The following is a 26,365-nucleotide window of genomic DNA, read 5'->3' as shown; positions in this document are numbered from 1 at the left end:
AAATGAACTCAGTGAACCCAGCAATGTATTATACCAAGTGATGGCATGGTCTGCACTGGGTTTGAAGGGCCTCTCATCCATTCCAGAAGACCCTGTGACCTGGAACACCCAAGCCAAGAAGCTGAGCTGGACTCAGATCCAAGGGGGTTGATTGTGAACTCTGCCTGGAGTGATCAGGTCCAAACAGACGCTGGGTCTGTTTGGGTCTCTTGCAGAATCGGAATTACTGAGAAGTTGCATCAGCAAGAAGGGCAAGGTCACAGACATGTCCTTGGGCAAGGCCCACAAATGGGAGGCCACTAGGGCTCCTAAGATATGTGTATAGAAAAAGGGATCCAGAGCAGAGATAAGAAAGGTAGAGATGGCAGTCATCACTAAAAAAGAGGAGATAACAGGATCTCTTAGGATTCCAGGCCCCAGAGTCAGATGGGACCACTAATGCCTCACCATCCCCCTTGGAGTACCCTAGGCAATTGGATTACAACAGGGGTCCGCCAAGCCACTCAGAAAGTTAGGTTAAAGTGAAGCATCTGGGCCTCCCCGGTGGCGCAGCGGTTGAGCGCTGGGCTGCAAAGCGGCCGCAGCCTCTGCAGCGCCAGTTGGATCCCAGCCGCTGGCGAGGGTCCCACATGGCGTGCAGACCTCTCCCGCCGCCCGCTGCTCCCCTCAGCAGTGTTCTTTGGTCCTTCTGCCTGTTCTGTTCCCTGCTCTGGCTCTGGTGAATTCTCTCACCCTCCCGCGCTTCTGACTATACCCAGTGCTTGTATAAATAAATCTAAATCTTTAAAAAAATAAATAAAGTGAAGCATCCCCCATCTACCCACCCCACCCCATCTCACCAGCCAGCTGCAAACAAGCCAGTGAGCAGGCACATATCAAGCTCCAGTCTAAAATAAATTCTTTTAATTGCACGCTTTTGTCTCGGGTCATCTATGGTGTGAGAAAACTCTTCCACTCCCAATCCCATCTGCATGGGTACAATCTGATGTTGTGGTCCAGCTGTCGGTGAGGGGGGTGCAGGTAGGTGCAGGGCTGGCCCATGAGTCTGCACTTCCTCTTCAGGGCAGGGAGCTCAGACCTATAGAAGGAAGGATGGCACAGGCAGGTGGTCAGCCTGCATGTGCAGGAAAAGGGACTGCCCCTCCCACTTCCCACCTAGGTAGAGGTCATTCTCTCACCGTGGTTGTACTTGCACTGCTTCAGGGCCTCACTGAAGCCCTCACACAGGGACAGGTCTCTCTGAGTGGTTGAACAGTCCAGGAATTGCCTGATCTCATAAGCGCAGGGCCCCAGGGGCTGGGGGCCAGCACGGGCTGGGACCTAGGGTATGGCGCAAGAGACAGCAAAGTCAGCTCCAAGTTGCCACCTGCAGGTAGGTTCCAAAGCTGGAAGCTGCTGCCCCTGGCAAGGGTCCGTGGCTGGCTGAGTAATCAGGGAGCGCATGCTCAGTTATTCTATTCCTGAAACAGGGTAAGCCCACAGCCTTCTTAAAGCTTATACAAATGCAGGGTTTAGACAGCATTTCCCTGCTGTCTCAAACTTGGGTACTTGGGCAGGTGGGGAGTGGCAAGTCGGAGAAAGTTCTAGAAAAGCCTACTGTTCTGCTTGTACGCTTGGAGTCTGAGCTCCACCCCCACAAGTTCTAGCACTTTCCTGGCTCAGTCATACTGATCCTTTTGACCCCTGACCCTACTGCTATGCCCAAATTTGGCTCAGGACTGGTGAGAGGGTTGAGGCAACCAGTGTGGGACAGCTAGCAAGAAATAGGCCCTGGAGTCATTGGCTACCCTTGAAGGTCCTGGGAGCTGAATGATCAGGGTCTCAGCATCCCTTTCCTGCCCTTGGGTGAATCTCTGAGCCCCAGTTTCCCCATTCTGAATGGGCTGGTTGTCTTCTGTTCCTGGAGTCAAGGAACCTTAGCCTCAAGGGAAGGAGTGGGAGAGTCTGCTTGTTAGTGACAGGAGGGTGACCGCAGAATGAAGACAAGTAAGACCCTCCTGGGGGAAAAATTCTAGGTCTGAGGCAGCTCTGAACAGCGCGACACTCCTGGCTGGACACTCCAACAGCCTCCTGCTATGTGACCTTAATAGAAGACGATCTTGGTTTCTCCCGATTCATTTACTCACCTGCTGAGGGGCTGATTGAGCTGGTTCTGAGCTCCCCCCGCTGAAGGCTCCAGTCAGGGCGCTGCCCACGACGTGTCCCACAGCCGAGCCCACGGCTACCCCCGCGGCCGTGGACGCCATCTGCGCCATGAGACCCGGCTGGCTCCCCGGGACAGGGGCTGGAGCCGCAGCCGAGGGCGGTGGGTGAGCTGGCGGGTGGGCGGAGGGTGCAGCGGTGCGGCTGCCGAGTGGGAGGCAGCAGGGTTAATTCTGGACGGATCGCCGGCCAGGGGACCGAGAGACCTGCAGTTTCTGGAAATGCACCCTCCCCCGCACCCGGCGGGGAGCGCGACCACCGTCAAAGGGTTGCTGCACCCCGCCCCTCCCCCCGCCAAGATGGCGCAGTAGCTGTCAAGGTCAAATCATCGCGCCCTTGGGAGAACCCGAGCTTTCCGAGCCCCCTCTCCACGGGGCCCTTGTCCCCCTCACACCTGGCGGGCCGGGCGGCCGCGCTGCGGCTTCCGCGGGGCATGGTAGCGGCGGCGGAACCCGACTACGGCGAGTCTGAGAAGGCGACTGCGGCTGTGGCTCTGTCTGCGGGACGCGGGCACCAGCCCTAATCACAGCCCCCTACCAGGGGCGGGGCCTGGGGCGGGGCCTCTGGGGCGGGGCCTCTGGGACACGCCCCCAGAGGGAGGTGCCGGGCGCCGGACGGCCTGGCCCTCCCGCCCGTGCGCCCTTGCGGTTTCCCCGGGTCGAGGCGCCCGTCTCAGCTGGAGTGAAGCCCCGCGCCCTCCCTGCGTCTGGCCCAATCTGCGTGGCCCCGGGCCAGCGCCACAAGGCCCCGAGAGCTTACTCTGGGGCAATGGACCTCACCCTTCAAGACCTCGGCGGAGCGCGGGGAATGGAGTTGGATGCTCTTCGAGCTCGAGAGGAGGGGAGACAGGCAGGGGGCTCACGGCTCAGGCCGGCCGGGACGGGGCGAGCGGAGCCTGGCCAATTTCTGCTCCTCCCCGCCTTATCTGGGTTTGCTGGCGACCGCGCGGTCTCGGCGTCGCGGGGGACACTAGAGCTCCGAGGTGCCCTAGGGAAGACCGAGTGCGACCAGTTCCCAGAACTCCGGCCAGGGGGCGCCCGAAACTTCTTTTCGACTCCATCCCTGCCAACAGGCGCTGCCCAGCGCCAGCAACCTGACAACCTTGGGGCAGCCGCCCCGGCCCTCTACACCGTGTGGTGTACCCACCCCCCCTCGCCCCACCACAATCCCACGGGTTCAGCGGCGGACACTGACAACTTTTACGAGACACTGAAGCACTCACTGTCTACTCCCAAAGGCGTTGACCTGAGTGAGTAGAAGCAGTGTATCACTCGGATCCTACCAGGCCCAAGTTTGAATCCAGTGGCCTCCTAATTTTACTGTGGTTCCAGGCCAAGGGGAAGGCAGACTCTTAGATTTAGGATGCTTCCCAGACCTCCAGGATTTTGACGTTTTCATGTCTTTTCTGAGTGACTTGGCATATTATTACTCCATATTATCCTCCCCTATCACGATGTGCTAGTGGGAGGCCTCCTGGCATCTGGATTGTGGAGCGGGTGAAATCACCCAAAGCAAAAATATTGAAGGAGGGGGAGAGGAATTGGTCCCAAGTGGGGAGAGGAGGCTCCTCTGTGGTGAGGGAAGAAGGAACATGAAGGCAGCCAGCTGGACCTCGCACCTGCACCATTAATTATGTGTGTGCAGAGCTCTTCCAGGCCAGGTATACTTGCAAATCCTGCACACTACTGTGTTCTCCACAGCGTCCTCTCAGCCAGCCATTGAGACAGGGCCATCTCCTGACCCCTGTCTGGGCCTGAATCTGGACCTCAGTATTCTCTTTGCTGAAGTAGAAATGTACATGTAAGGTCTGGTATGGCCTCCACTCCTTTACTCACTTAGTCTCTGCCTACCTAGTTTCCATTTCTCATATGCCACTGATCCATCCTAGGCTTATCAGGGTCCTCCTACAGGAAGCCCTCTGTGATCGGTCCACTTTGCTTGTTGCATGGTTGTCTTATAACCCTACACATGAACTGTGGGTGCTTGTTACTTAAATTCCTATGACTAGTCGATTTCAGTTTCCCAAATTACAGCCAAGCACCTCTGGAGGTATTTCAAGACCATTTAAAGTAGTTACACATGAAAAATGTTTAAATTTTGGGCATCCCTAGTGGCGCAAGGGGTTAAGATGCAACCTATGAAGCTATTTGCAGCCACTGCAGCACAAGTTTGATCCCCAGCCAGGGAGCTGCCCACATGGCAGAGCAGACCTCTCCTGATTCGTCCACTGCTCCCCTCAGCATTGTATTTCAGTCAGTCTGCCTGCTCTGTTCCCCGCTCTGTCTCTGGTGAATCCTCTCACCCCCCACACCTCTGGCCTGTACCCCAGTTCTTATTTGCATAAATAAATCTTTTTAAAAAAGAAAAATGTTTAAATTTTATTTATATAATTATGAATTTTCATGTGTATTATGAAAAAGCATATAAGCATCTCACCACATACATGACTTTTTCACTAAATTTCTGCGTGAGGCTGAAGTAAGCATTTCAAATTTCTCAAAAGTCACCAAAGATTGCTTAGTAAAATTCACTGCTGTCTTCCCTCTCCTGGCCTCTAGGAGTCTCTGTGGAGCCTTCTCAGAGAAGTTGAGAATGCTCCTGGGGCTGGGTAGGTTGTGAAGATTTAAGTGAGCCTTGCTGACCCTCTCAGCCTCTGGACCTTCCTCCCTTCTTAGGCCTCTGCTCGCAGCCTCACCATGTAGCAGTTCAGGACCCTGCCCACCAGGACATAAGTCACTACTTGCATTTTGGCTCTGCCAGGTTGCCCTTGATGGAGCAGATTGCCTGGCCCCTGGGCACCATGAGCGCGCCTGGAAGACCCCTTTCAGCATATGGACACCACAGCCAGCTTCCTCTCCCTCACTCTCAGGAGGCTGGACCTGAGGAGCCCCAAGTGTTGGTCACCGACCAAAGGTCAATCTAGGCCTCCAGTGCCCCACTCAAACACAGCCCCCTCCTGACTCCCCACCCAGCCCCCCCCCATCAGCAACGGTTCACTGCAGCTGACCAACCTCAGGGCCTCCTGACTGCTCCAGCTGGTGCGCAAAAGCCTGGCTTGGTCCGTCCCCCCCACCCCTTGGGAGGTTTATTGTCTATGGTTCTGTTCCAAGTTGGGGGGCTGGCCAGCCTCTTCCATATGCCTCACTTTCTACTGAGACATTTTAATATCCCTTTTCTCATGAGGGCCATCTTCCAAATGGCTCAGCTGAGGCTCTGTGAGGTGAGGGAACTTGCCCATGAGTACAGCTACTGGCCATAGACTATCAGGAAGTCAGAGGTCAGCCACCGGGGAGACCTGTCCAGATGCACCTTGCCTTCCAGAGTTAAGTAGGGATAGGGAGGACTGAAACCCTACTCTTCTGGAACTGCCTATAGCCCAAAGGGGAAACTGAGGCCCACAGCAATAACAGCCGGTCAGAGTCACCGACAGCTTGCCTCCGAAGCCACAAGCTCGTCCCGCCCCCAAGAGGTCTGGGTTTCCGGGCCCCCAGACCCTGCCTGGCCAGCCCCTCCCTGTCCACCTTCCCCACCGCGGCCGCCGCCGCTGCGGGAAGAATTTAGAACAAAAGGCGGGGGGGCGGGGCCGGGGCGGGCCGGGGGCGGGGCGGAGGCTATAAGGGGCGATGGCCTGCGCGGCCCAGCAGGCCCAGCAGCCCCGGGGCGGATGGCTCCGGCGGCCCGGCTTCCCTGCGCCGCGCCGCGCGCGCTCCAGCTCCCGCTGCTGCTGCTGCTGCTCTTGATCCCGCCGCCGCCGCTGCTGGCCCGGGCAGCGCGGCCGCAGGTGAGTGCTCGCTGCCGGCCGGCCGCTCCTCGCCAAAGGGGCGCTGGGCACGCGGTTTTGGCCCAGTAGCCGAGCTGGACCCATTGGGGCGACCGGGGAAGCCTGGTGCGGCCCGTTACCCTAAGTACTTTCTGGGCCCCCGTGGATGTGCGAGTGAGCTTCCCATCCCTGGAGGTGTGCAAGTGCAGCTTGTGCCAGGATGGCTCGAGCTGGTGAGGGGGGACTTCGCTAGTACAACGCCTCCTCCCAGCCTGGGGACCTGCCCCTCGGCGGCGTCCCAACCGCGGATGCCGAGGTGTGTGCTGGAGGAGGTAGCACAGGAGTGATACAGGGCCCCCTATTCATCACAGGGACAAAGCGCAGCAGGTCCCTGGCGGGTGTCAGCCTCCAGGTGTGTGGCCTGAGCGGTGCACGTCCCAGGTGTGCGGTGGCGGAGGACAGAGGGTTGCTGGGAGGGTAGCAGCTGCGCCGGAGAAATGGGGTTTGAACCTGGAGGAGGGGCCACCACCCTCGAGCTGCAAGTTTGGGAGCCAGGACACAATAGAGTGTGAGAGCAGCCGGGTGTGTGACTGGGAGCCAAGCAGGAGTGGATGGTGGACACCTTCAGAGAGCAGGAGGGTGGAGGCAAAGGGAGGAGAAAGAAGTGGATGGGGCCAGAGGAGAGTCCATGTGAGAGCAGAGTGTGAGGAGAGGAAGGCAGCCCTGGGGTGTAACAGAATGTGTATGTCCAGAAGTTGCACTTTGCCTTTGAGCAGGGGCTTCCAGAAACCAGAAGGGGATAAATAGTCCGGGAGCATCTCAGTCATAGGGGTTGGCCAGGCAGGGTCTGGGGACAGAGCCTGGACAACTCAGGCCAGGTCTCACCCACAGCTGAGGCATCCAGCAGGTGGGAGAGTGGGGGTAGGATCTGGACAGTCAGGAATTATGGGACTGACCCTGTGAGACGGGAGGTCTAACTGGCTGGGCTGCCCTGATCAGCCTCTTCCTTTGGCATAGGAGCAGAAGGACTTAGATGGATGGAGAGCAGCTCAGGTTAGCCCCCATGCCCTGCCTCTTTCCAGCCCCTGCCAGTCCCCTAGACTTTGGGACAGTCAGGAATCATGTGGGTAGTGATCGAACATATAGGTTTAGGAATTGGAGAGATCTGGGTATAAACCTTATGATCATAGGGGAGTCCTTCTGTGCCTCAGAACCCCATCCTCTATCTTATCAGGGGTAGGTGAAAAATAACAGTGCCCACTACTGGACACTGAGGATTAAATGTGGTGATGCATTCAGAGGGCTCACTCGGGCACACTGGAGACGCTCCATTACCTGTGGCTGCCGCTTTGACTCAAGTACAAGGTCAGCTGGGGCTGGGTCTGAGCTGGTCTGTTGCCTGTCACTCTGCAGCTATGCAGGGAGCATTTGGGGTCGCCTCCAATGTGTTTATCCCAGACCGCCGTCCCATGGGGCCAGGAAAGCTCTGTAAATATTTATGCATCCCAGTTCACAACTTTCAGGATTGATGAAAGCCCTGCAGCCCAGTGGGACAGATGCTGGAGCCAGCAGGGGAGGGCTGAGAAGGGGAAGATTAGACCGCAGCCTGGAAGAGAAGACAGACCTGCCTGCCAACTGGCTACGTGACGTGGGTGGGTTGCTTGACATCTCTGAACCTCAGAAGGGCTGATGCTGCTTAGAAGAGATGGATGAAGCTCTCTGTCCTCTTCATGGCTTATGAAGGGTCCCTCAGGCTGCCTCCTGCTGGTAGCAGCAGGCTTAGCTATGATTAATTATCCCTTTGGGACCAACAGCAAACTGAGGCCCAGAGATAGGCATAGCTAGCCTGGCCTTACCCAGTAGTTTCCTAGCCCCAAGTCTTCCTTATATCTCCTCAGCTGGGTGTCTCTTATTTTCTAGATTGGAAATTGATCCGGGGTGCTGACCCAAGGAGACAGAAATTTCTCAAGGATATTTGAGGCAGTGGTTTGGTGCCCATCAGAGGAGGGCGGTATGAGTGGGCTGGGTACCCACCACAGGGAAGTCAGGGCTTGTAGGGGGTGTGTGGAAGGGGTGGTGGGATTGCACTGCAAGAAAAAACACTTTTTAGGAATTTGTTTTTGGAGATAGAACAAGAGTTGGAAGAGGGGTGGGGCTCTGAATGGGGAGACATAAGTCCCAGCCTTATGTCTATGTCTAGCTTTTTTCTGACTTGCTGGGCAAGGTCCTTGAGCTATCTGGATTCTATTTCTTCTAGGAAATGGGGTGATGCCTGCCTACCAACTTCTCCAGGGCTGTAGATAAGGCCAGATGTGGTCTGTGCCTAATACCCTACCTCAATGAATCCTAGCACCCCTGGGAGGACCAACACTCCCATCTTAGCAATCAGCAAGCTGCTTTGTGCCAGACCTTGCAGTTAGGGCATTTAGCCCAGGCCAGTAAAGACTCAGAAAGATGAAGTGCAGGAGGTTATCCAGCAGGGAGCATGTGTCCCATCCCAGTAAATGGGCAAACTGAGGCCAAGAGCTGTTAAATGATGAGCTCCCCCAACAAAGGTCCCACTGGTTGGTGCCTCCTGCTCATTGTCCATCACCAATGAATGTGACATGCACTGGGAGCAAGAGGTCTTCACTTGCAGGGATACCCTCCACAAGTCACTCTTCTTCTCTGGGCCTACAAGCTCCCTTCTAGCTGTGAGTCCTGTTTACAATTTAAAGTCTGAAGACTTTGGGGGATCTGGAAGCCAGGTGAGTGGTGGGCACTGTAGGAAATTTGGTGGGAACAGATTTCCAGGTATGGGAGGGCTCTAATAGGAGCAAGGAGTGGGGCCAGAGAAGAGGTTCTTTGTGCCAGATGCAGCAGTGAGCATTACAGAAGAAGATCATTTGGCCCTTTGCCATGGTACCATCCCTATTTGACAGATAGGGAAGTTGAGGCTAAAACAGGGCAGTGACTTGCCCTGGGTCACTCCATCCAGGGTCTCCAAGGCATGGATCTGGACCTTCTGAATCTCAGATGATGGCTTTTTCTGCTGCACTGAGAGTGTCAAGTTCCAGGGGTTTGAGTCTGACTTTGGTCCTTGTGAAGGAAGGAAAGGAAGGGTTGGAGTGTATATCCATTCCTTCCATTCCTTTCACAGCTAGCTGCTCCAGGTCTCACTGGGGGATGGGGGAGAGGATAGACTTCTGGTCACAGGGATAAACAGACTGGCAGACTGGCTTACGGTCTGTTTGGGGCCCCCAGAGGACAATATGGCCCTGCCAGGGGTGGGGAAGGAAACTGTAAAAGTCAAGAGTCTTGTAAAGGTCAAGAAGATGCTTCAGGGCTAGTCCCATGAAGTCTGGTGGTGATATCCTCAATGTGAGACTTTGCATATGTATCATACCCTGCCTTGGGGTTTGGGGAGTAGGTCCGGTGAGCCTACCTGAAAAGTGTCTGGGAAGTAGCAGTATCTTAATAATTTCCTGTTGTTCCTCTTCTGTCACCAAGATGAGGCCTGCCAAGTTCCCCTCCTTCAGGGGAAGGGTGACTCCATCGTAAAGAGCAGAGCAGAGGTAACAAGTAGGGGTGGGTTGTGAGCACAGATGACCTGCTACTGTTACAGAGCAGGGAGAGGGGCACCCCAGACCCCCCCAAACCAGCCTGCTCTAAATAGATTCTGCCATCCGCCGCATCAACATAAAACATATGAGACTTTCATGGGAAGGAACTTTAATACAATTAGGAAACAATGCAGGAAAGGCAAAGAATATAGATTCTAAATCAAGTAACCAAAGTTACCCGTCCCCTCGTGGGTAAAAGTCCATCCAAATGGGATAGGCCCAGAGCAAGGTCCCAAAGCCTGCCACAAGTCTAAAGCATCTTCCAGTGGGGACCCACAGAAAAGGATCAGAAACAACCAGACAAGTCTGGAGGGAAAAGAACAAAATCAAAGACAAAAACTGCCATTGTCACCTCCCCATGGGTCTCTCATCCACATCTGTGTCACCCAGTCCACAACCAAAAGGCAAGTGTAGTTTTTTTGCATGTCTCTCAGCTCCACGTGCCTCCTCCAGGTCTCCTTCTGGCTCTATCCTGCTTCCGTCCTCCTCAGCCTCCTCTTTAACTTCTTCTCTCCCTACTCAGCTCCACCCTCCTTTTCGGGTGGGGCAGGGAACATGGAACCTCCCCCTTTCCTGGGGACCACCCTGTTATACTACCTACCAGCCTTTACCTAGGCAAGTTGCCTAACTCATCCAAGAAACAGAAGTGATGATGGTGGAATTGGTGAGAGATACCATCAGAAGCTTAGAGCACGTCTGTGGAACTGTTGGCAGGGTCTGAGTCTAGACACAGGTGAACTGCAATAGTGATAAGTACTTATTAATAGTAAGCTCTATATCAGCTGGAAGCCACAACCCAAAGAGGCTGTAGCCTCTGCCAGGTAACCAGCTCTTCATTAAGCAAATTCTGAAAACTAGGGGAGCGCTGCACAGAGCCTCACACCCCAAGTAGCTCCATAGCCCCCAGGGGTCCAGAAGTTCTAGGTGTTTGAAAGACCCCTTCACTTCCCTGGTGGCGCCTGAGGTTAAGCATCAGCACTATGAAGCAATCCTCAACTACTGCAGCATGAGTTCGATCCCCAATCCTTAGGCCAGCTGGGGAGGTGACCCACATGGTGTAGCAGACCTGTTCTGTCTCACCCGCTGCTCCCCTCAACAGTGTATTTCAGTCAATCTGCCTGTTCTGTTCCCCACTCTGTCTCTGGTGAATTCTCTCACCCTTCACCTCTGGCCTACAGCTCTTGTATGCATAAATAAATAAATCTTTTTAAAAAAATAAATAAATGAAACCTTCATTGTGGGGTGTTCTTGGGGGTTAAGCCTGGGTGGCTCTGGAGGGTTGAGTTCTTGGAGACTGTGCAATCAGGATCTGGGGGAGGTGGGGTGCTGGGACTCTGAACAGAGTCCTGGAACCTGGGAGAGCTGCCAGAGGTTGAGGGTAGGGCCTCATAGCCCAGCTCCCACCCCAAATATGGCTGCAGAGAGGTCACAGTTGCCTTGACCAGATAAGCACTGAGTCTCAGCAAATAGTACAGCTCCATGCTAACTTGTGTGTGTCTCAAACCAGGATTTTGCCTACAACCTGGGATCTCACCCACTCCTACCTCAGTCACTCCTACCGTGCCCTTGCTGAGTGACCTCAAAGGGACTCCCAACTTCTCTGAGCTTTTGCTTTTTTTTTTTTTTTTTTAATGCAAGAACTATGACCTCTGCTCTTGGGATTTACAGAGGGTGGGAGATCTAAGTCAGAATCTCTATCTGTGGTCCTGGGACTCTGCAAGGTGGGACCAGGTGTCTGGAAAGGATAGGCAGACTACCTCCAGCTCCACTATGTGCCCAGCTCAGTGGGATGTGAGCAAGATTGCCCTTCCCCCGAAATCATACTTTTCATATATCACCTTGACTCTCAGATAAACACTGTGGGGATATATATCCCCATTTGTCAGGTGAGCAAACCAGGGTGTGGTGGTGTGGGCAGCAGCCAGATCACATAATTGGAGAGGGTAGAAGGTAGGGGCCCAGAAGAAAGGGAAGTGGAAAGGAATGTGCCAGGCCAGGGGGCGGGGGATAGTGAGTAGATGAGGGAGCAGGAGGGGACTGTCTGGCCTATCCTTGGACAGTTTGTGGGGTCCATTCCTGGGTATGTGTATGTGTAGGGTACAGTCAGGGCTGTGATCCCATTCAGCTCTCACCATCCCAAGTGGCTGGAATAGGTGACAGGCAGCCCAGCAGAAGGAAAGAGGCAGTGGGATGCCTTGGAAGGTGTCAGGAAAGCAATTAGCCTATGCCAAAGGGCCCTGCTCTTGACAGCAGGCACACTCTTCTCTGGCTCTCCTTTTGCCCATCCACACAGTGGGTTTGGGTTGAGCATGACTGTGCTGCTGACTGGGTCTTCGCATCCTCTCTTCCGCTTAGGATACCCATCGCCGCCACTTGGTGAGAAGAGGGCCACAGCTCTGGCATGAAGCTCTACCCAGCAGCCTGGCACCTATCCCAGCCACCCAGGAGGCCCCCCAGCCTGCCAGGGGCCCTAGACCTCCCCGGTGTGGTGTGCCTGACCCACCTGATGGGTTGAGTGGCCGAAACCGACAAAAGCGTTTTGTGCTGTCAGGCGGGCGCTGGGAGAAGACAGACCTCACCTACAGGTAGGGGCCATAGGCCAGGGGAGCAGGCGTGTATGTGTATGTGTGTGTGTGTGTGTGTGTGTGTGTGTGTGTGTGTGTGTGTGTGTGTGTGTGTGAGCCTGCCACTCTCATACCTGCTTCTTGAGAAAAATGCCGGGACTGAATTTCCTTGGTTAACAGGAGGGGTCTGTGTGACCACTAACCCCAAGCCATCTGTAGACCAACATCCCTGAACCCTATGTAGATACACACACATACCAGTGCCTTCCCCCAGCAAAGGGACTGTGTCTCTGTCAACAGTTGAAGCATCTCAAAACATACTTGGTTGCCTATTGACATGCTGGGTGTCAGCTTTTAGGCACAAAGCAGTCACTATTGGCACCCGTTAAGGACCAGGCCCTGGCACTCCATAGTAAATGAGGCAGATACCACCCATCCTTCAAGAAGCTAGATGTGTTAACCACATCCTTGTTCAGGTCTACCACCACAAGTTGGTATGTGTGCAGGGGGAAACAGTGATGAGCTCAGGTGAGCTAAGTTCCTTATGAAGCGGTACCGAATTTGAGACTTACATGCTCTGCATGTAAGAGATTCAGCCTGGGAAAGAAGGCACATAAAGAGAGTGAGCACTGGAGCTGGGGTTGCTGGGGACCTCAGAAATGTCCTGAGTGGGGACTTGGAACTAAAGGGGAGGTCAAGGAGCCAAGATATCTCCACAATGAGCCCCATAATCAGGTCAGGAAGGTGGGTATCAGGGCTCCTGGTCCTGTGCTCTTTCCATTGAATATAGTCACCTGTGTGCATAAACCCACGCAAAGATGTATCCCTGTGACAGAAGGACTAGTGCAGTCTACCTGAGGCCCAGAGCACACCTGGCCTGTACCCTGTGTGCATGAACCCAATAGCAACTCTGAGGCAACTCTGAACCCAATAGCCATCAGGGACTGAATCTATCCTGAGCAAGTCCAGCTCTGTCTTGCTCACACCCTCCCCCATCCCAGGATCCTCCGGTTCCCATGGCAGCTGGTACAAGAGCAGGTGCGGCAGACAGTGGCAGAGGCACTACAGGTATGGAGCAAGGTGACACCACTCACTTTCACTGAGGTGCAAGAGGGCCATGCTGATATCACGATCGACTTCACAAGGTAAATGGCCTGCTTGGGATCTTTTTGGGAAAAAGCCCCATCTGTCAGCAGCCACTGACTCTCCCCCCATCCACCTACAGGTACTGGCATGGGGACAACCTGCCATTTGATGGGCCTGGGGGCATCCTGGCCCATGCCTTTTTCCCCAAGACCCACCGAGAAGGGGATGTCCACTTTGACTACGATGAGACCTGGACTATCGGGGACAATGAGGGTATGTGGGCTGAGGACCCATTTTCCAGATGGGGCAAATGAAGATTATAGAGAATGGGGAACTAATAAGGGTGTCTGAACTGGGGTCGAGCTTGGGTGTCTTATGGTGGGAGGTTCAGGGATTGCTGAGCTACTCCCTTTTCCAGGCACAGACCTCCTGCATGTGGCAGCCCACGAATTTGGTCATGTGCTTGGGCTGCAGCACACAACGGCAGCTAAGGCCCTTATGTCCCCTTTCTATACCTTCCGCTACCCGCTGAGCCTCAGCCCAGATGACCTCAGGGGCATCCAACACCTATATGGCAGGCCCCGGTCAGACCCCACTTCCAAGCCCTCGGCCCTGGGCCCCCAGGCAGGGGTGGACACCAACGAGATTGCACTGGTGGAGGTAAGGCCCAGGAGAGTGGGACTACAGAAGGTGGGGGCCCTGATCTCAGCTTCCTTATCCCACTGATCTCTGTTGCTCCAATGTGGGTTCTTCCTGACCTGTCTCTCCCACCCCAGCCAGAAACCCCGCCAGATGCCTGTGAGGTCTCCTTTGACGCGGTCTCTACCATCCGAGGTGAGCTCTTCTTCTTCAAGGCGGGCTTTGTGTGGCGGCTGCGCAGGGGCCAGCTGCAGCCTGGCTACCCTGCACTGGCCTCTCGCCACTGGCAGGGACTGCCTAGTCCTGTGGACGCAGCCTTTGAGGATGCCCAGGGTCACATCTGGTTCTTCCAAGGTGAGTTGGGGGTTACCGGGGAGTGGGAGGGGAGGTGTCACAACACTCAGGAGACTTTTAGGAGCTAGGAACATTGTGGCCAAGGATGGGGACAGACGGATTGATGGGCTGGGTCAGGGTACTCCAGTAATCCAAAGGAGAGCAGGACTCACTTCTCTGGGCACAACTGGGAGGCTTTCAGAGGTGGCAGTGCTGAAGATGGCAGTATAATGGATATGGGCAGCACACTGGCACATTCAATCCTCAAAACCAACCTATGAGGCAGGTATAATTATTACCCTAGATAAGACCTCTGGAACTCAGAGACGGTGAGCTACTCACCTGTGGAAACAGCATGGATTTGCCCAAGTCTAGCTACCTGAAAGCCTGTGCTATTTACTTTCAGCTAGCAGAGACAGGAGCCTGGAGCATTCCAGGTAGCAGGCACTTCATAAACAGGCCCAGCCAGCACCTGCTGCAGCAGGAACAGGGCCCAGAGGGTGGTCAGCAGGCACTTATGGGCAGCTGCATGCCAGGGCACGAAACAGGAGCTCAGATGGCCTCTCTGCTGCTTAGAATAACCCTTTCCACGTGATAGCTCCCAGAGCACACACGATTCTGCCTAATCCTAGCTAACTCCAACTTTCCTCTGGGTATGGTGCCTAATGGGTATTATTGCCCTATGTGTTTTACAGATGAGGAAACTAAGGCTGGGAAAATTGGTGGTGGTGGTGGTGGTGGGGCCATTGGGTCCACAGTGACTGGGTATGGCAGCTGGGCAGCTCCATTGCAGCCTCCCCTCTCTACAGGTGCTCAGTACTGGGTGTATGATGGTGAGAAGCCAGTCCTGGGCCCTGCACCTCTCTCTGAGCTGGGCCTGCTGGAGTCCCAGGTCCATGCTGCCTTGGTCTGGGGCTCTGAGAAGAACAAGATTTACTTCTTCCGAGGCGGAGACTACTGGCGTTTTCACCCCAGCACTCGCCGAGTGGACAGCCCTGTACCCCGCCGGGCCACCGACTGGCGAGGGGTGCCTTCTGAGATTGATGCCGCCTTCCAGGATGCTAATGGTGCTTAGGGGCATGGGGAGTGACGCTGTTGCATCTCAGGCCTGGTGGTTATTGGGCACTATCATGCCCTATGTAGGAGGTCTAGTTCTTTTCATCACAAGCCCTTTGTCCAGCACCATCCCCCTCCGCCCTCTTCCTTATGCCAGGACAGCTCGATACCTCCGAGTTGCAGACTAGGGTCCTGAGAGGTGGAAGGATTTGCACAGGTCCTTTGGCTGTAGCTGGTAAAATAATAAACACTGTACACCGAGGGCCGACAGTGCTTCAGGCACAGGGCTAAGGTCCTTAACTGTCTCACGCAGTTTTAGAACAGCTCTGATACAGCACCCAGTTTCCACAGGAGCAAATGGAGGTCATGTGATGAGGTCCCTAACTGAGGACACCCAGTAGATAGATGGTGGGGAGCCAGGACTCCCACTCAGGTAGTCCCTGTTCCTAACCACTGAACCATGTGGCCTTTCGAAGTACTAGATTGGTGACTTGAAGTTCAGCACTTTCTCCCAGTGGAGCCCCCTTTGCTTTGTGCCATCCCTCTTGCTGGAAGAGCTGTTCTGTGGTGACTTCAGGCTCTGGGGCTCCAGGTCATCTCTGTCACCAGTCTTTCCTGAGCATGTCCATTAGTAGCCTGGCTGGGGTGTGTGCAGTAGAGTGGCATGGAGGAAGGGGCAGTCAGGGAGTGGGAATTCCTCTTCAGGAGGCTATGAATTGGGTTCTGAGGCTCCTGGTATCTATAAGGTGGGTGGAGCCTAGCTCAGACCCTGTGGCAGAAAAAAAGAGCTCCCCCATGGGAAGGGAGCTTCTAGCTGGGCTGCCCCGGGGCCTACAGGTTTCAGTTAACTCAGAATGGTGACGGACTATCCCCCTGGACTCCCCTGTGCCTGTCCCTGGACACAGCTTGGTACAAGTCCCAGTGTCCATTTGCCTGGGCCTGACCCTCCTCTCTCCTTAGGCTATGCCTACTTCCTGCGTGGCCGCCTCTACTGGAAGTTTGACCCTGTGAAGATAAAGGCCCTGGAGGGCTTCCCCCGCCTTGTGGGCCCTGACTTCTTCGACTGTACTGAACCTGCCAACACTTTTCGCTAACAACAGCTTGGATATCTTCAGGGCCCCTGACCTGGACATTGCCAGACCGCTGACATCAATTAGTTACTTGTGACCAGCTTGGTGGCTGTGGACACCAGGCACAGGATGACCTGTGTTTCCTCAGGGTGTTAGGGATTGGGTGCTGCCACTGTAACAACTGCAGGAAGGGCCATGTGGGTCATGGTCACCTGCCAGCACTGTCTCAGACTGCATAAGAAGGCTTTGGCATTAAGGGTGACGGTAGTCTTGGGCAGGTCATGGTCAAACCCAGCTGTCCTTGATCTCCATCTCTTCCCTCAGAGGAGGACCTTGGCAGAGCTGGGGGAACTGGAACCCTAGCTCTATCCGTGCAAGAAGGTTTCTGCAGTGGGCTGGTCCTGGAATCCTGAGGTCACATGGCCTTCTTCCATTTCCTGAGAAGTCAGTTCTGGGTAGATGCTTGAAACTGGCTTTCAGTGATCCCCAGTGATCCTGGATCTCTGTTCCCCAGGGTCCAGGCCAAAATGTTCAAAGTAAACTGGGGAGGGGGATGCTTCCTGTTGAAAACCTTGGGCCCGGGAGGCCCCACATACCTCAATCCTGTCATGGGCCCTCCCTGTTCTCATCCAAGCACTGGGTCTCTCCAAAGCCATGTAAATGTATGTAAAGTGTGTACAAAGCCTTTTTTTTTTTTTTTATTTTAACTGATGACTGTCATTAAACAATCATTTTCTACTTGCTTGTCTGGGGTCTCTCTGTGAGTGTAAGGCAGGGGTGAAGGAAAGAGCTGGGCCAGGCAGGTGGGAGGACTGGCTTGGGATCAACTCTGTCCTGGAAGCTAGCACCAAAGTTTACAACTACCCGATCCCCCCTCCACTGCCTCTGGTCCTTGGGGCTGGGTGCAGGACTTATGTTCCATTCTATCTTGTCTCATTGGATACCTGTAGAGTCTTCATCACTGGTTCCCTGCTTCCCCATCTGGGGATCATCCTCCACTAAGTGGTAGTCATTTTATGATTGTGCCACAACCTATCCCCTTTCCTAAAGTACTCTCCCCCACTACTCTCAGGACACAGAACAAAACTCAGGGTTACTGAGGCACACCCTTCCTAACTGAATCACATAAAATTGTCAGCATGGGCCATTTTTGACCTACTGCATTGTTCCACCCAGCAGATTGCTTTGATACTTTTCACTAGAGTCAGTTCCCACTCCCAGCTGTTAGCACACAGGGCAGAGCTGTCTAATTTCACTCAGCACAGCATGGCTGAGCTTGTAGGCAGAGAGCACAAAGCTAAAGACCGAATAGAGAAGGTTTTTCTCCAACACTCATGTGATGCATCAGCCAAACTAAAATCGTCTGGGTCCTAGAATTCTGCCAAGCCCTGGAAGAGCCTTTTGCCCATCCCAACCCCCAACCAGTATTGTCATTCTGCCCACACCCACAGCTGCAGGAACAGATGTGAGCCCAGAACTGAGATATCTATTCTTAGGCGGACTTTATCTACTTAGCTTCGCTGCGGTTTTTTTTCGGATGGGGAAACTGAGGCACAGATGACTCTGATCTGCCTTCACTTTATTTCCTCTTCCACTGTCCTGGTCTCAGCTGTGAGATGGTGGCTTGGAAAAGCCACCACCTCGCATACTACTTCATTGCGTGTTTTCCATGGTACCTCGACTTAGTAGGCAGCCTTAGAAGAAAAATGGGGTCGTGGTTCCTTTAAGGGACACTTGGAGGCGCGCCCCGGTCTTTTGTTGGGTGACGGCGGCGCGCGCGTCAGCGTCAACGCCCGCGCAAGCGCACTGAGGGCGGCCTGGTCGGCGGCGGCGGCAGCAGCTACACAGGCCGGCGGTAGCGCGAGCACCTGATCTGGCTCGCCTTTGCCTCCCGGCCCCGGCTCCCCTCGGCTCCACGTGCCCCGACGCTGCCTCAGTCCTCCCACCCGCTCATAGCCCGGCCTCGGCCGCCTGCCTCTACCGCCGCAATGATGATGATGGCGTTGAGCAAGACCTTCGGGCAGAAACCCGTGAAGTTCCAGCTGGAGGACGACGGCGAGTTCTACATGATCGGCTCTGAGGTAGCCCGCGGCGCGTCCTCGCCCTTCCCGGCCCCGTCCCCACGGGAGCCTCGGGGCGGGTGCGCGCCGGGAAAGCGCGTCTCCATTCATCGCAGCGGGAGCGCGCGTACCGCGCTAACCGGGCTCGGCCTCGTGGGGGCGTGGCCAGGAAGGCCCGCCCCGCGCACCTCCATATCTGTGTTTATTTCTCTGCTTCACCAAGATCTATCAATTGGTCGCGGTTGCACCCCGCCCTGGGCCTAGGGCTTCCCGAGGGGCCGCTGGTTCCACGATGAGTTCGTACAACTCCAGCTAGCCGCAGAGAAACGGAATATTTAGGTTAGCCCCTGGGGCGCTCAGGGGTAAATTGGCATTTCACATTCTCTCTGCCCCCTTTGCTACTTCTGTGATCCTGAAATTGCCGGTTGGAAACTTGGGACTTGGCGGGGGGGGGGGGGGTGGGCTGGGGGTGGAGGTGGGTGGGAGGGGAGTTACTTCCAGTTGTGTTCGTTGCCTTTGAGCTGGGCAGGGGGTGTTTTGACCTTTGTTTGCCAGTGAGGAAGCAGGTTGGGGGGAGATAAAGCTTGCTTTTTGGTGGATAAAGCTCCCCTCTCCCAGCTAGATCTATCAGCAATTCAGAAGCGGTTAACTTTGGAGATCTTGAACTGACTTTGAATTATTACCAGGGAAAGGTCCTAAAGATTTTAACCCTTAACTAGAAGTGGCAGCACTTTGTTGAATCAGTGGATGGCTGACAATGGTTCTTAAGAGGGAGTTTGTACTAAGTATATTATGTTTTCTCAGGTAGCTGCAGATTAACTCATTTTGGTCTAAAGGCAGTCACTAGCCAGGGTAAATTGAATTGTGGGCATGCAAATAGTTTGTACACATACCAACCAGTAAAGTCTCACTCATGTAACAAGGTAAGTGCCAAATCCTGGGCATCTAAAGCAGTTACAAAACACCAAGGTAGCTTCTCCATATAGCAATTTTCAGTATCATACACCAACATTCCATTCCTCTTTTTACAATTTGTGTGTGTGTGTGTGTTTTGTCATGGTTGAATATAGCGTGAATGACTTAAACCTCATGTGATCTGAGGCTTTCAGGGCACCCTGTGATTCCTGATTTATCTTACTTGTATTAAGTTATAAGACCAGTAGCATTAGAGCTTTAGTGTATTACTTTTCACCAATTTATAAAACATAGAGGGTAGGGTGCAATCAGTTTTTCACATTATCACATAAATGTTTGTTCATAGATAGCTGTGCTGGGGAAATAGAATCAGTGCTTGTCCATCTGCCTTTGCTCACATTGATTCTCATCAGTCAGTTGGAACAAAAGGCAGTTGAGTTTCAGTATGTGGTGTTAAGTAGATTCTTTAAAAATAACTTTACCTGACCTAATGAATAGGGAAAGTTGTCAGTTTGGCCTTGATGCTGAGTGAGCGATATTTTTGAAAAGTTTTCACTTATTAGGTGTGTTACAGGGCAGGGAGAGGGACCAAATCTGTTACAGGGCAGGGAGAGAGGCACTCCAGATCCCCCAAACCTGCCTGCTCTAAATAGGTTCTGCTATCCACCGCATCAACATAAAACATGAGATTTTAATGGGAAGGAACTTTAATACAATTAGAAAATAATACAGGAAAGGCAAAGAATATAGTTTCTAAATCAAGCACCCAAAGTTACCTGTCCCCTCACGGGTAAAAGTCCACCCAAGCAGGATTGGCCCAGAGCAAGGCCCCAAAACCTGCCACGGGTCTAAAGCATCTTCCAGTGGGGACCCACAGAAAAGGATCAGAAATAACCAGACAAGTCTCAGAGGAAAAGAGCAAAATCAAAAGCAAGACAAAAACTGCCATTGTCACCTCCCCACTGGTCTCTCACCCACATCTGTTTTAACCAGACCATGACCAAAAGGCAAGCGCTTTTTCTTCACGTGTCTCTCAGCTCCATGTGCCTTCTCCAGGTCTCCTTCTGGCCTGCTTCCTTTCTTCCTCATTTCCTCTGCAGCTTCTTCTCCTCCCTGCTCAGCTCCATCCTCCTTTTGGGTGGGGTGTGAAACCTGGAACCTCCCCCTTTCCTGGGGAATCACCGTATTACAGGTGGAGCAAATTGAAGGAAGCATACAGCCAGGTGGGAGGAATATCAGGAGATCTGCATCCAGTTCTGCATTGTCTCTATGTTACTTTTCTCCTGTGCATAAGAGATTTTTAGACTCCATTGTCTCTCTGAGTTCATCCGTATGACACATTCTAGTCTCTAAAAAGCTAACTGCAAAGCCCTATTAAATGAGAACAATTATCCTGAGACCCAGTCTGTAGTGACTGAGGTGGGAGAGGGTAGTTTGCTATTCGAGACTGGCTTAAGAATTGTCAGATCTTAGGAGATCTGGGAAGGGTTCACAGTTGAATTCTGTCAGTTGATATGCAGTTGTCCCAGGGACAGCATTGAGGAGATGGCCCCTTCTCCTTGGAAAACAGGCACAGTATTTAGAGAGGGAGGCTGGTTATAGGAACACACCCAGCACCTCCATACCACACGTGTGGGGGTGTCTGATAGTTGCAATCTGTATGTCACTGTTCTGCCATCTGTAGGTAGCTTTGCTCACCAAGCCAGAGTCTTAGATTCTACACCTTCCTTTTAATTTTGGGAAACTGGGTCCAGAGAGGGCAAAGACTGGTTCAGGGAAAACCCAGGAAGTTGAGCCCTGGTCTCCTAAGTTCTGAAGGGGTCTTGGAGAAGGGTCCATGAGTCCTGGAGCCCTTCTCTACTCATGAAGTAGTAATGGGGAGGCATTATCGTCAGCCTCTTAGAAATCTAATGGAAACTACTCTTGGATGTTAACAACACTAGAGCCAAATAATGCAGAGAGGTCTGTGCTGTGTGGTGCATAAATGCCTTGCTGTGGCCGCTCTTCTCATATTGTTCAGCAACTTGGATTGTCCATCGTATAACTCTTTGATGCATGAAAAATGGAGAAACATACTTTATTTAACAAATACACTGTGCTGGGTAGGTAAATAGGAAAAATAATAGAAGCAATCCTTTGTGAGCTAAAGTTTAAGGTTGCTGAGTATTTAACAGATGCGTAAAGAGATCTAAAAGAGAAGTGATTCCCTATCACAGAGCCAGACTCTGGAGGCCATTCCACTAGTTGTCCCCTGGAATTTGACTCAAAAATGTGACCGTTTTTGAAAGGTCAGTGAGACAGCGGGATTGCCTTAGAAAAACTTTAGCACTACATGTCTTTTCATTAAGGAAGTCATACTTTGAGTATTTGGTACAAACAAAAGCTATTTTTTGGAGCAGTAATGATTTATGTAGCTGTCTGGTAATTGCTGATAAGTGCTTTTTAAACTCTTTGGAAAATTCCTTTGGTATTCCTGGTTGAGGTTTTGTTACTAAACAAAGCAACAGGGGCCATGGGGGAAATTACCCTGCATCTGTCTAAAATTAAAAGACCTTTTTGGTGTTTATTACCTCGTAAAAATATCAAAGTCATGTTCTTAAGATAAAAGAAAGTCAAAGAGGCCTTAAATTTCTGGAAAGTGCCAGAGATCCTTAGGTCCAGAGTCAATCCCCACGAGCTTCTCAGTGAACTCTTGGGGTCCTGCTTCACGTGTGTCTAGTCAGGCCTTGTAGAAACTTGGTCTTATCATCAGGATGCAGATGTTATTACCCACGCCTAGAGGGGCAGATGTGGGCCAGATGTGCACTGCTGTTGAACCCTTGATGTCAGCAGAATGTGATTTTATGGAGACCCATTTGTTATTTGATCCACTGGAACCTCTGCACCAGGACCCTTCCCTTCACCTAGAGACATGACCCTCATAATGAGCCTTCTTGCTTTACTCATAGGTGGGAAACTACCTCCGTATGTTCCGAGGTTCTCTGTACAAGAGATACCCCTCACTCTGGAGGCGACTAGCCACTGTGGAGGAGAGGAAGAAAATAGTTGCATCGTCACATGGTAAAAAAACAAAACCTAACACTAAGGGTGCGTCTTCACGAGGGTTTGTAAACCTGTTTCAAAACCACTCGCTTATGTCATGAAGATAAAACGTTTTCACTCCAGAGTGTCTTCAGCAGCCCTGACCTTAGTGTGGAAAAGAGCATCATAGGGGCAAGGTTGCCCCCAGCCCACCCTGTGGCTCAAGTGGCCTTTGGGGGTCCTCTGTCAGTAGGGCCAGAGGGCATGAAGGGGGCGGGGCAGGGACAGTGGCGGGTGCTATGAAGACATGGTGGTCTCAAAACGTTTTAGGAATGCTGTGATGCTCTGCCATCTGCCGTGGGCGTGTTGCCATAGTCACCCTCCATGCAACCCTAGTGGCGGGTGGTGACCCCAGCTCCCACTCCCCTCTGGGGCTTTCACTGCTTGGTTACCATAGATATCCATCCCATAGCACTTCATTCTGGCTGCCAGTGTGCTAGAGTTCATGTGCATGTCCCCTCTCCTTGTGTCTGAGGTATACCTGGGGCTTGCTCTGTGAGTTCCCCAACGTTAGAAACACTAGTGTGCTTCGGCTGTGGCAGCTCTGTCTAGGGCGAGAGGATGCTTTTCACGCTTTCTCAGGGCTCTGTTGGCAGAGTCTTAGCGGATACTTGGATTTGGATGCAGTGTAACATTTGGCAGGAACAAAGCTTCTTCCCACTTACCGGTGGCGCCTTGTAGAGAGCTGCCCCAGGCCTGGGCGAAGACACACTGTGAAGCACTGTACATGTGTGTGCGCACTTGTGTGCTCTCTGCAGTCCTTTCTGTTTGATTGTGTCTTTAGGTGTTGCTGTGGTCTTGTCATTGTGGGAAAAGTAGTGGTTCTTTTAATGCAGGAGCCGGAGCTTTTTATCCGCTGCTATAACATTTTAACTCACTTGCTTAAAAAAGTCTTTTTATCCTCCCTCTGCCTCCCCTGTGGAGCACCAGTCACTAACGCAGTGAGTTTCTAGCTTTGCTTTCCTCTCTGCAAGCCTTAACTGAAGCCATGGTGACTCCTCGTGCTTTGGAGAAACCTTCCCCATAACCGATTTGTTTCTCTAGGAGAAGCCAGGCTGGACGCGCAGACAGGTAGCAGCTCTTGACCAAGGTTCGCTAGAAGAGCTATGGGTTGAGTTGCCTCGAATCTGTCTTGCTTCCCAGACAGCTTGTGTTGACTGGCCCAGGCCAGGAATTCAAGTTCGGTGTTTCGGTGTGCAGCAGCTCTTTCCAACTCTCTGGGCTCTTGTTTTAAAAGAAAAGTATCTCATCTTTCATTCCATCTCTTCACTTTGCTTTGTAATCATGGATCGCAGTGGGTGTCAGACCTCTTCCCACTGGTGCTATTACTCTGGAGCCTTCCTTGTCCCCTGAAAAGCCCTGTGGGCCCATGCTGCACTGTGGCTGCTGCTCCCCTATGCATCTACTCTGCGCCTGGAGCCAGTGTCCCTGGGACAAATTAGTCCATGTCAGTCCTAAGCAAGTGTTTATCCAGTAGGACCTCTAAATCAAGTGCTCAGCCCAGACTGCCTTTTGGAAGAGGCCAGCATTCAGCAGTAGTTAGGTTGACACCTGCTTTTCCCACCTCCCGCATGTGAGGACCTTGATGTGCTGCATCTGTTGGCTGCTGCTGTTGGCTGCCCTACCAGCAGGGTGACGACAGCAGTGTCTCTGGTTACAGATCATGGATACACAACCTTGGCTACCAGCGTCACTCTGTTAAAAGCTTCAGAAGTGGAAGAGATTCTGGATGGCAATGATGAGAAGTACAAGGCTGTGTCCATCAGCACGGAGCCCCCCACCTACCTCAGGTAATGCCCTTCTGGCCAGGGGATTTTTCTCATACTCCAGAAATGGTTAGGGTTACATTGTACTTACAAATCATCTTACCCAGGTTTCTAAGTTTCTTCTGATTCTTTGAAATTTCTTAGAAATATAAGCTAAGTCCTCAGTTTTGAAGAATCATTAGGAATACTCTGAAAGTGGGACTCATCTGTCAGAAAATGTAGTGACCTAGAAAAACTCACAAAAGAAACACAAATAGATTTAGATGTATAAACCTTTAAAAGAATATTGATAGTAACAAACAAGTATTTGGGAAGTTGCTAATGTTATATGAAGAGTCTATTCATTCAGATATGTAAGAAAAACTTGAATACCCCAATAAATAGGCAAAGGGTAGTCTGCACTAGAAGGACAAGGAGTACACAAACATAGGGAGCAATGTGTAATTGTAAACATCCAAAGTAAAAAAATAAGTACCTAGAGACAGAAAGCATGGATAACAGCATGATAGAGCTGGCTGTCTCATGTCTGCTGGGGGGCTTGGGCTTTTGTAAAGCATCCTGGTATCATTTTGCTCTTGTTGCTCTCTAGTCCTTAAATTTTACCCCAGGGAATTTGTCCCACAAAAATAATTTTAAATACCAACAACAATGGGCCTCCCTGGTGGTGCAAGGGGTTAAGACACAACCTGTGAAGCTAGCTGCAGCCACTGCAGCACGAGTTCTATCCCCAGCCAGGGAGCTACCCACATGGTGCAGCAGACCTCTCCTGACTCGCCCACTGCTCCCCTCAGCAGTGTATTTCAGTTAATCCGTCTGTTCTGTTCCCTACTCTGTCTCTGGTGAATCCTCTCACCCCCCACACCTCTGGCCTGTACCCAGTTCTTTTATGTATAAATAAATAAATCTTTAAAAAAAATAAAATAAAATACCAACAGCAAAAAAAACCTATTCGTGCAGAAGGTGTTCTTGGTAGCATTGTGAATAATAATGGAAACTATGGAACCACCTGAGCTCCCAGGCTTAGGGACAGAGAGAGTAAAGATGCAACCACCTCATGGACTAAGATGTAACTCGTAGCAACTCAAAACCCGATTCACATGCATGAGATGTGCAGAATACCTACATTATACTTTTAGCGCTCTAGAAAACATGTGCACAAAACCCTGGGGTACTAGAGGGGGAAAGGCTTATTGTTCAGAGTGATGTGGTTATGGAAAATGATTTCTTCAAGATTTTCTTTCAAATTTGCTGTTAGATTGTTTTTATAATCTCCCAACCCCCAAAGTGGCATGCATCCAACCTGGCCAGTTGAATGTGTGCTCTGCAGATTCTTCATCTTCCCCCCTTCCCCCATGGCTAGACTTTCCCAGGGAAGTGGCGGGAGGAAATTATGTACATATGCATGGGTCTTTCAAGTCTGCACATGTCAGCAGGAACCTTTTATGGAGTGGTAAACACTTACTTGATGATAGTGTCATATGAGAAACAGCTGAGGGAATAGAATCCCATTACTGTGGAGGTCAGAACTATGGGGGTAGAGGACAAGTTCCAGGGAAGCCACTTTGATGGGCTCCATGCTCAGAAAGCACCTTCTGACTGCCCGGTCAGCCCCATAGGGGGACTGGTCCCTCTGCTCCCCATCACTGAACAGATTGCACAGAGGACTGGAGGGGTCCAAACCTCTCAGGCCAAACCTCCTTGCAGTGGATGGAAGGTTGAATTAAGTGGCTCAACTTTTCAGATTCTGTATGGCTGTGTCTTCACACTTACGGTGTCTGAGACATGACTTGTGTTTTCTACTTGAGACGGCTACCAGGCAGAAGGGTGACAAAGCAGCCCAGACCTGGAAATGAGAGAGATTGCTACTAGATAGCGTTGGACTTTTGGGATGAGGGGTGACCTCAATACAGACTTCAGGAGGAGAGCCCATCAGAAAAGAGTTGGTAGTCTGAACCAGAGGTTCCCAAATACAGGTCCAGCCACTTTGGTAATGCCTGTGGAAATTGAGATGAATCCATATTCTTGGACTCTCCCCAAAGAGGAGTGTCACTTGAAGGGACTCAGGAATTTTCTACTTGAGAGTCTGTTCTTTAAGTAAATCTGCAGCTAGAATTAGAAACCATCAGCTTAGAAAAGCTTTGTTGGGGACCTGGGTCTTGCTGCTCCAGCAGGTTCTGTCCACTGTTGTTCCTGGTGTATATAAAGTAAAGGTTGGTCATAAAACCTCTGCC

The 26,365-nt window shown here is 52.2% G+C and overlaps 3 protein-coding genes across 5 annotated transcripts in view; 2 read left to right on the top strand and 1 right to left on the bottom strand.

Moving 5' to 3' along the window:
- Positions 1-873: 873 nt before the first annotated feature.
- CHCHD10 (coiled-coil-helix-coiled-coil-helix domain containing 10) lies at positions 874-2,708 on the bottom strand. Its single transcript, XM_037496221.2, has 4 exons — positions 2,597-2,708; positions 2,127-2,346; positions 1,179-1,320; positions 874-1,078 (listed from the first exon to the last, which is right to left on the bottom strand). The coding sequence occupies exons 1-4, from the start codon at positions 2,635-2,637 to the stop codon at positions 1,059-1,061; spliced, it is 423 nt and encodes a 140-aa protein (XP_037352118.1). The 5' UTR covers positions 2,638-2,708; the 3' UTR covers positions 874-1,058.
- A 3,158-nt stretch (positions 2,709-5,866) lies between these two features.
- Positions 5,867-17,051, top strand: MMP11 (matrix metallopeptidase 11). Its single transcript, XM_037496583.2, has 8 exons — positions 5,867-5,983; positions 11,920-12,149; positions 13,130-13,273; positions 13,354-13,487; positions 13,633-13,874; positions 13,991-14,207; positions 14,996-15,253; positions 16,203-17,051. Exons 1-8 carry the CDS (start codon positions 5,867-5,869, stop codon positions 16,334-16,336), a joined length of 1,476 nt encoding a protein of 491 aa, XP_037352480.1. The 3' UTR covers positions 16,337-17,051.
- Positions 17,052-18,117: 1,066 nt separating this feature from the next.
- Positions 18,118-26,365, top strand: part of SMARCB1 (SWI/SNF related, matrix associated, actin dependent regulator of chromatin, subfamily b, member 1) — a 42,056-nt gene continuing 33,808 nt past the window's right edge. The window contains exons 1-3 of one of the 3 annotated variants that reach the window (XM_037497982.2): positions 18,118-18,393; positions 22,236-22,347; positions 24,029-24,158. In XM_037497982.2, the coding sequence (XP_037353879.1) occupies positions 18,301-18,393; positions 22,236-22,347; positions 24,029-24,158 (335 nt within the window). In that variant the 5' untranslated portion in view covers positions 18,118-18,300. Of the gene's footprint in view, positions 18,394-18,554; positions 18,712-22,235; positions 22,375-24,028; positions 24,159-26,365 lie in introns of those variants that run through there. The other 2 variants (XM_037497981.2, XM_054690721.1) reach the window with 2 other exon arrangements.

The sequence above is a fragment of the Talpa occidentalis genome, unplaced genomic scaffold (genome assembly GCF_014898055.3).
Source record: "Talpa occidentalis isolate TD23 unplaced genomic scaffold, MPIMG_talOcc4v2.1 talOcc4.8, whole genome shotgun sequence".
NCBI lineage: Eukaryota > Metazoa > Chordata > Mammalia > Eulipotyphla > Talpidae > Talpa > Talpa occidentalis.
This window is presented reverse-complemented; position numbering and strand designations above follow the sequence as displayed.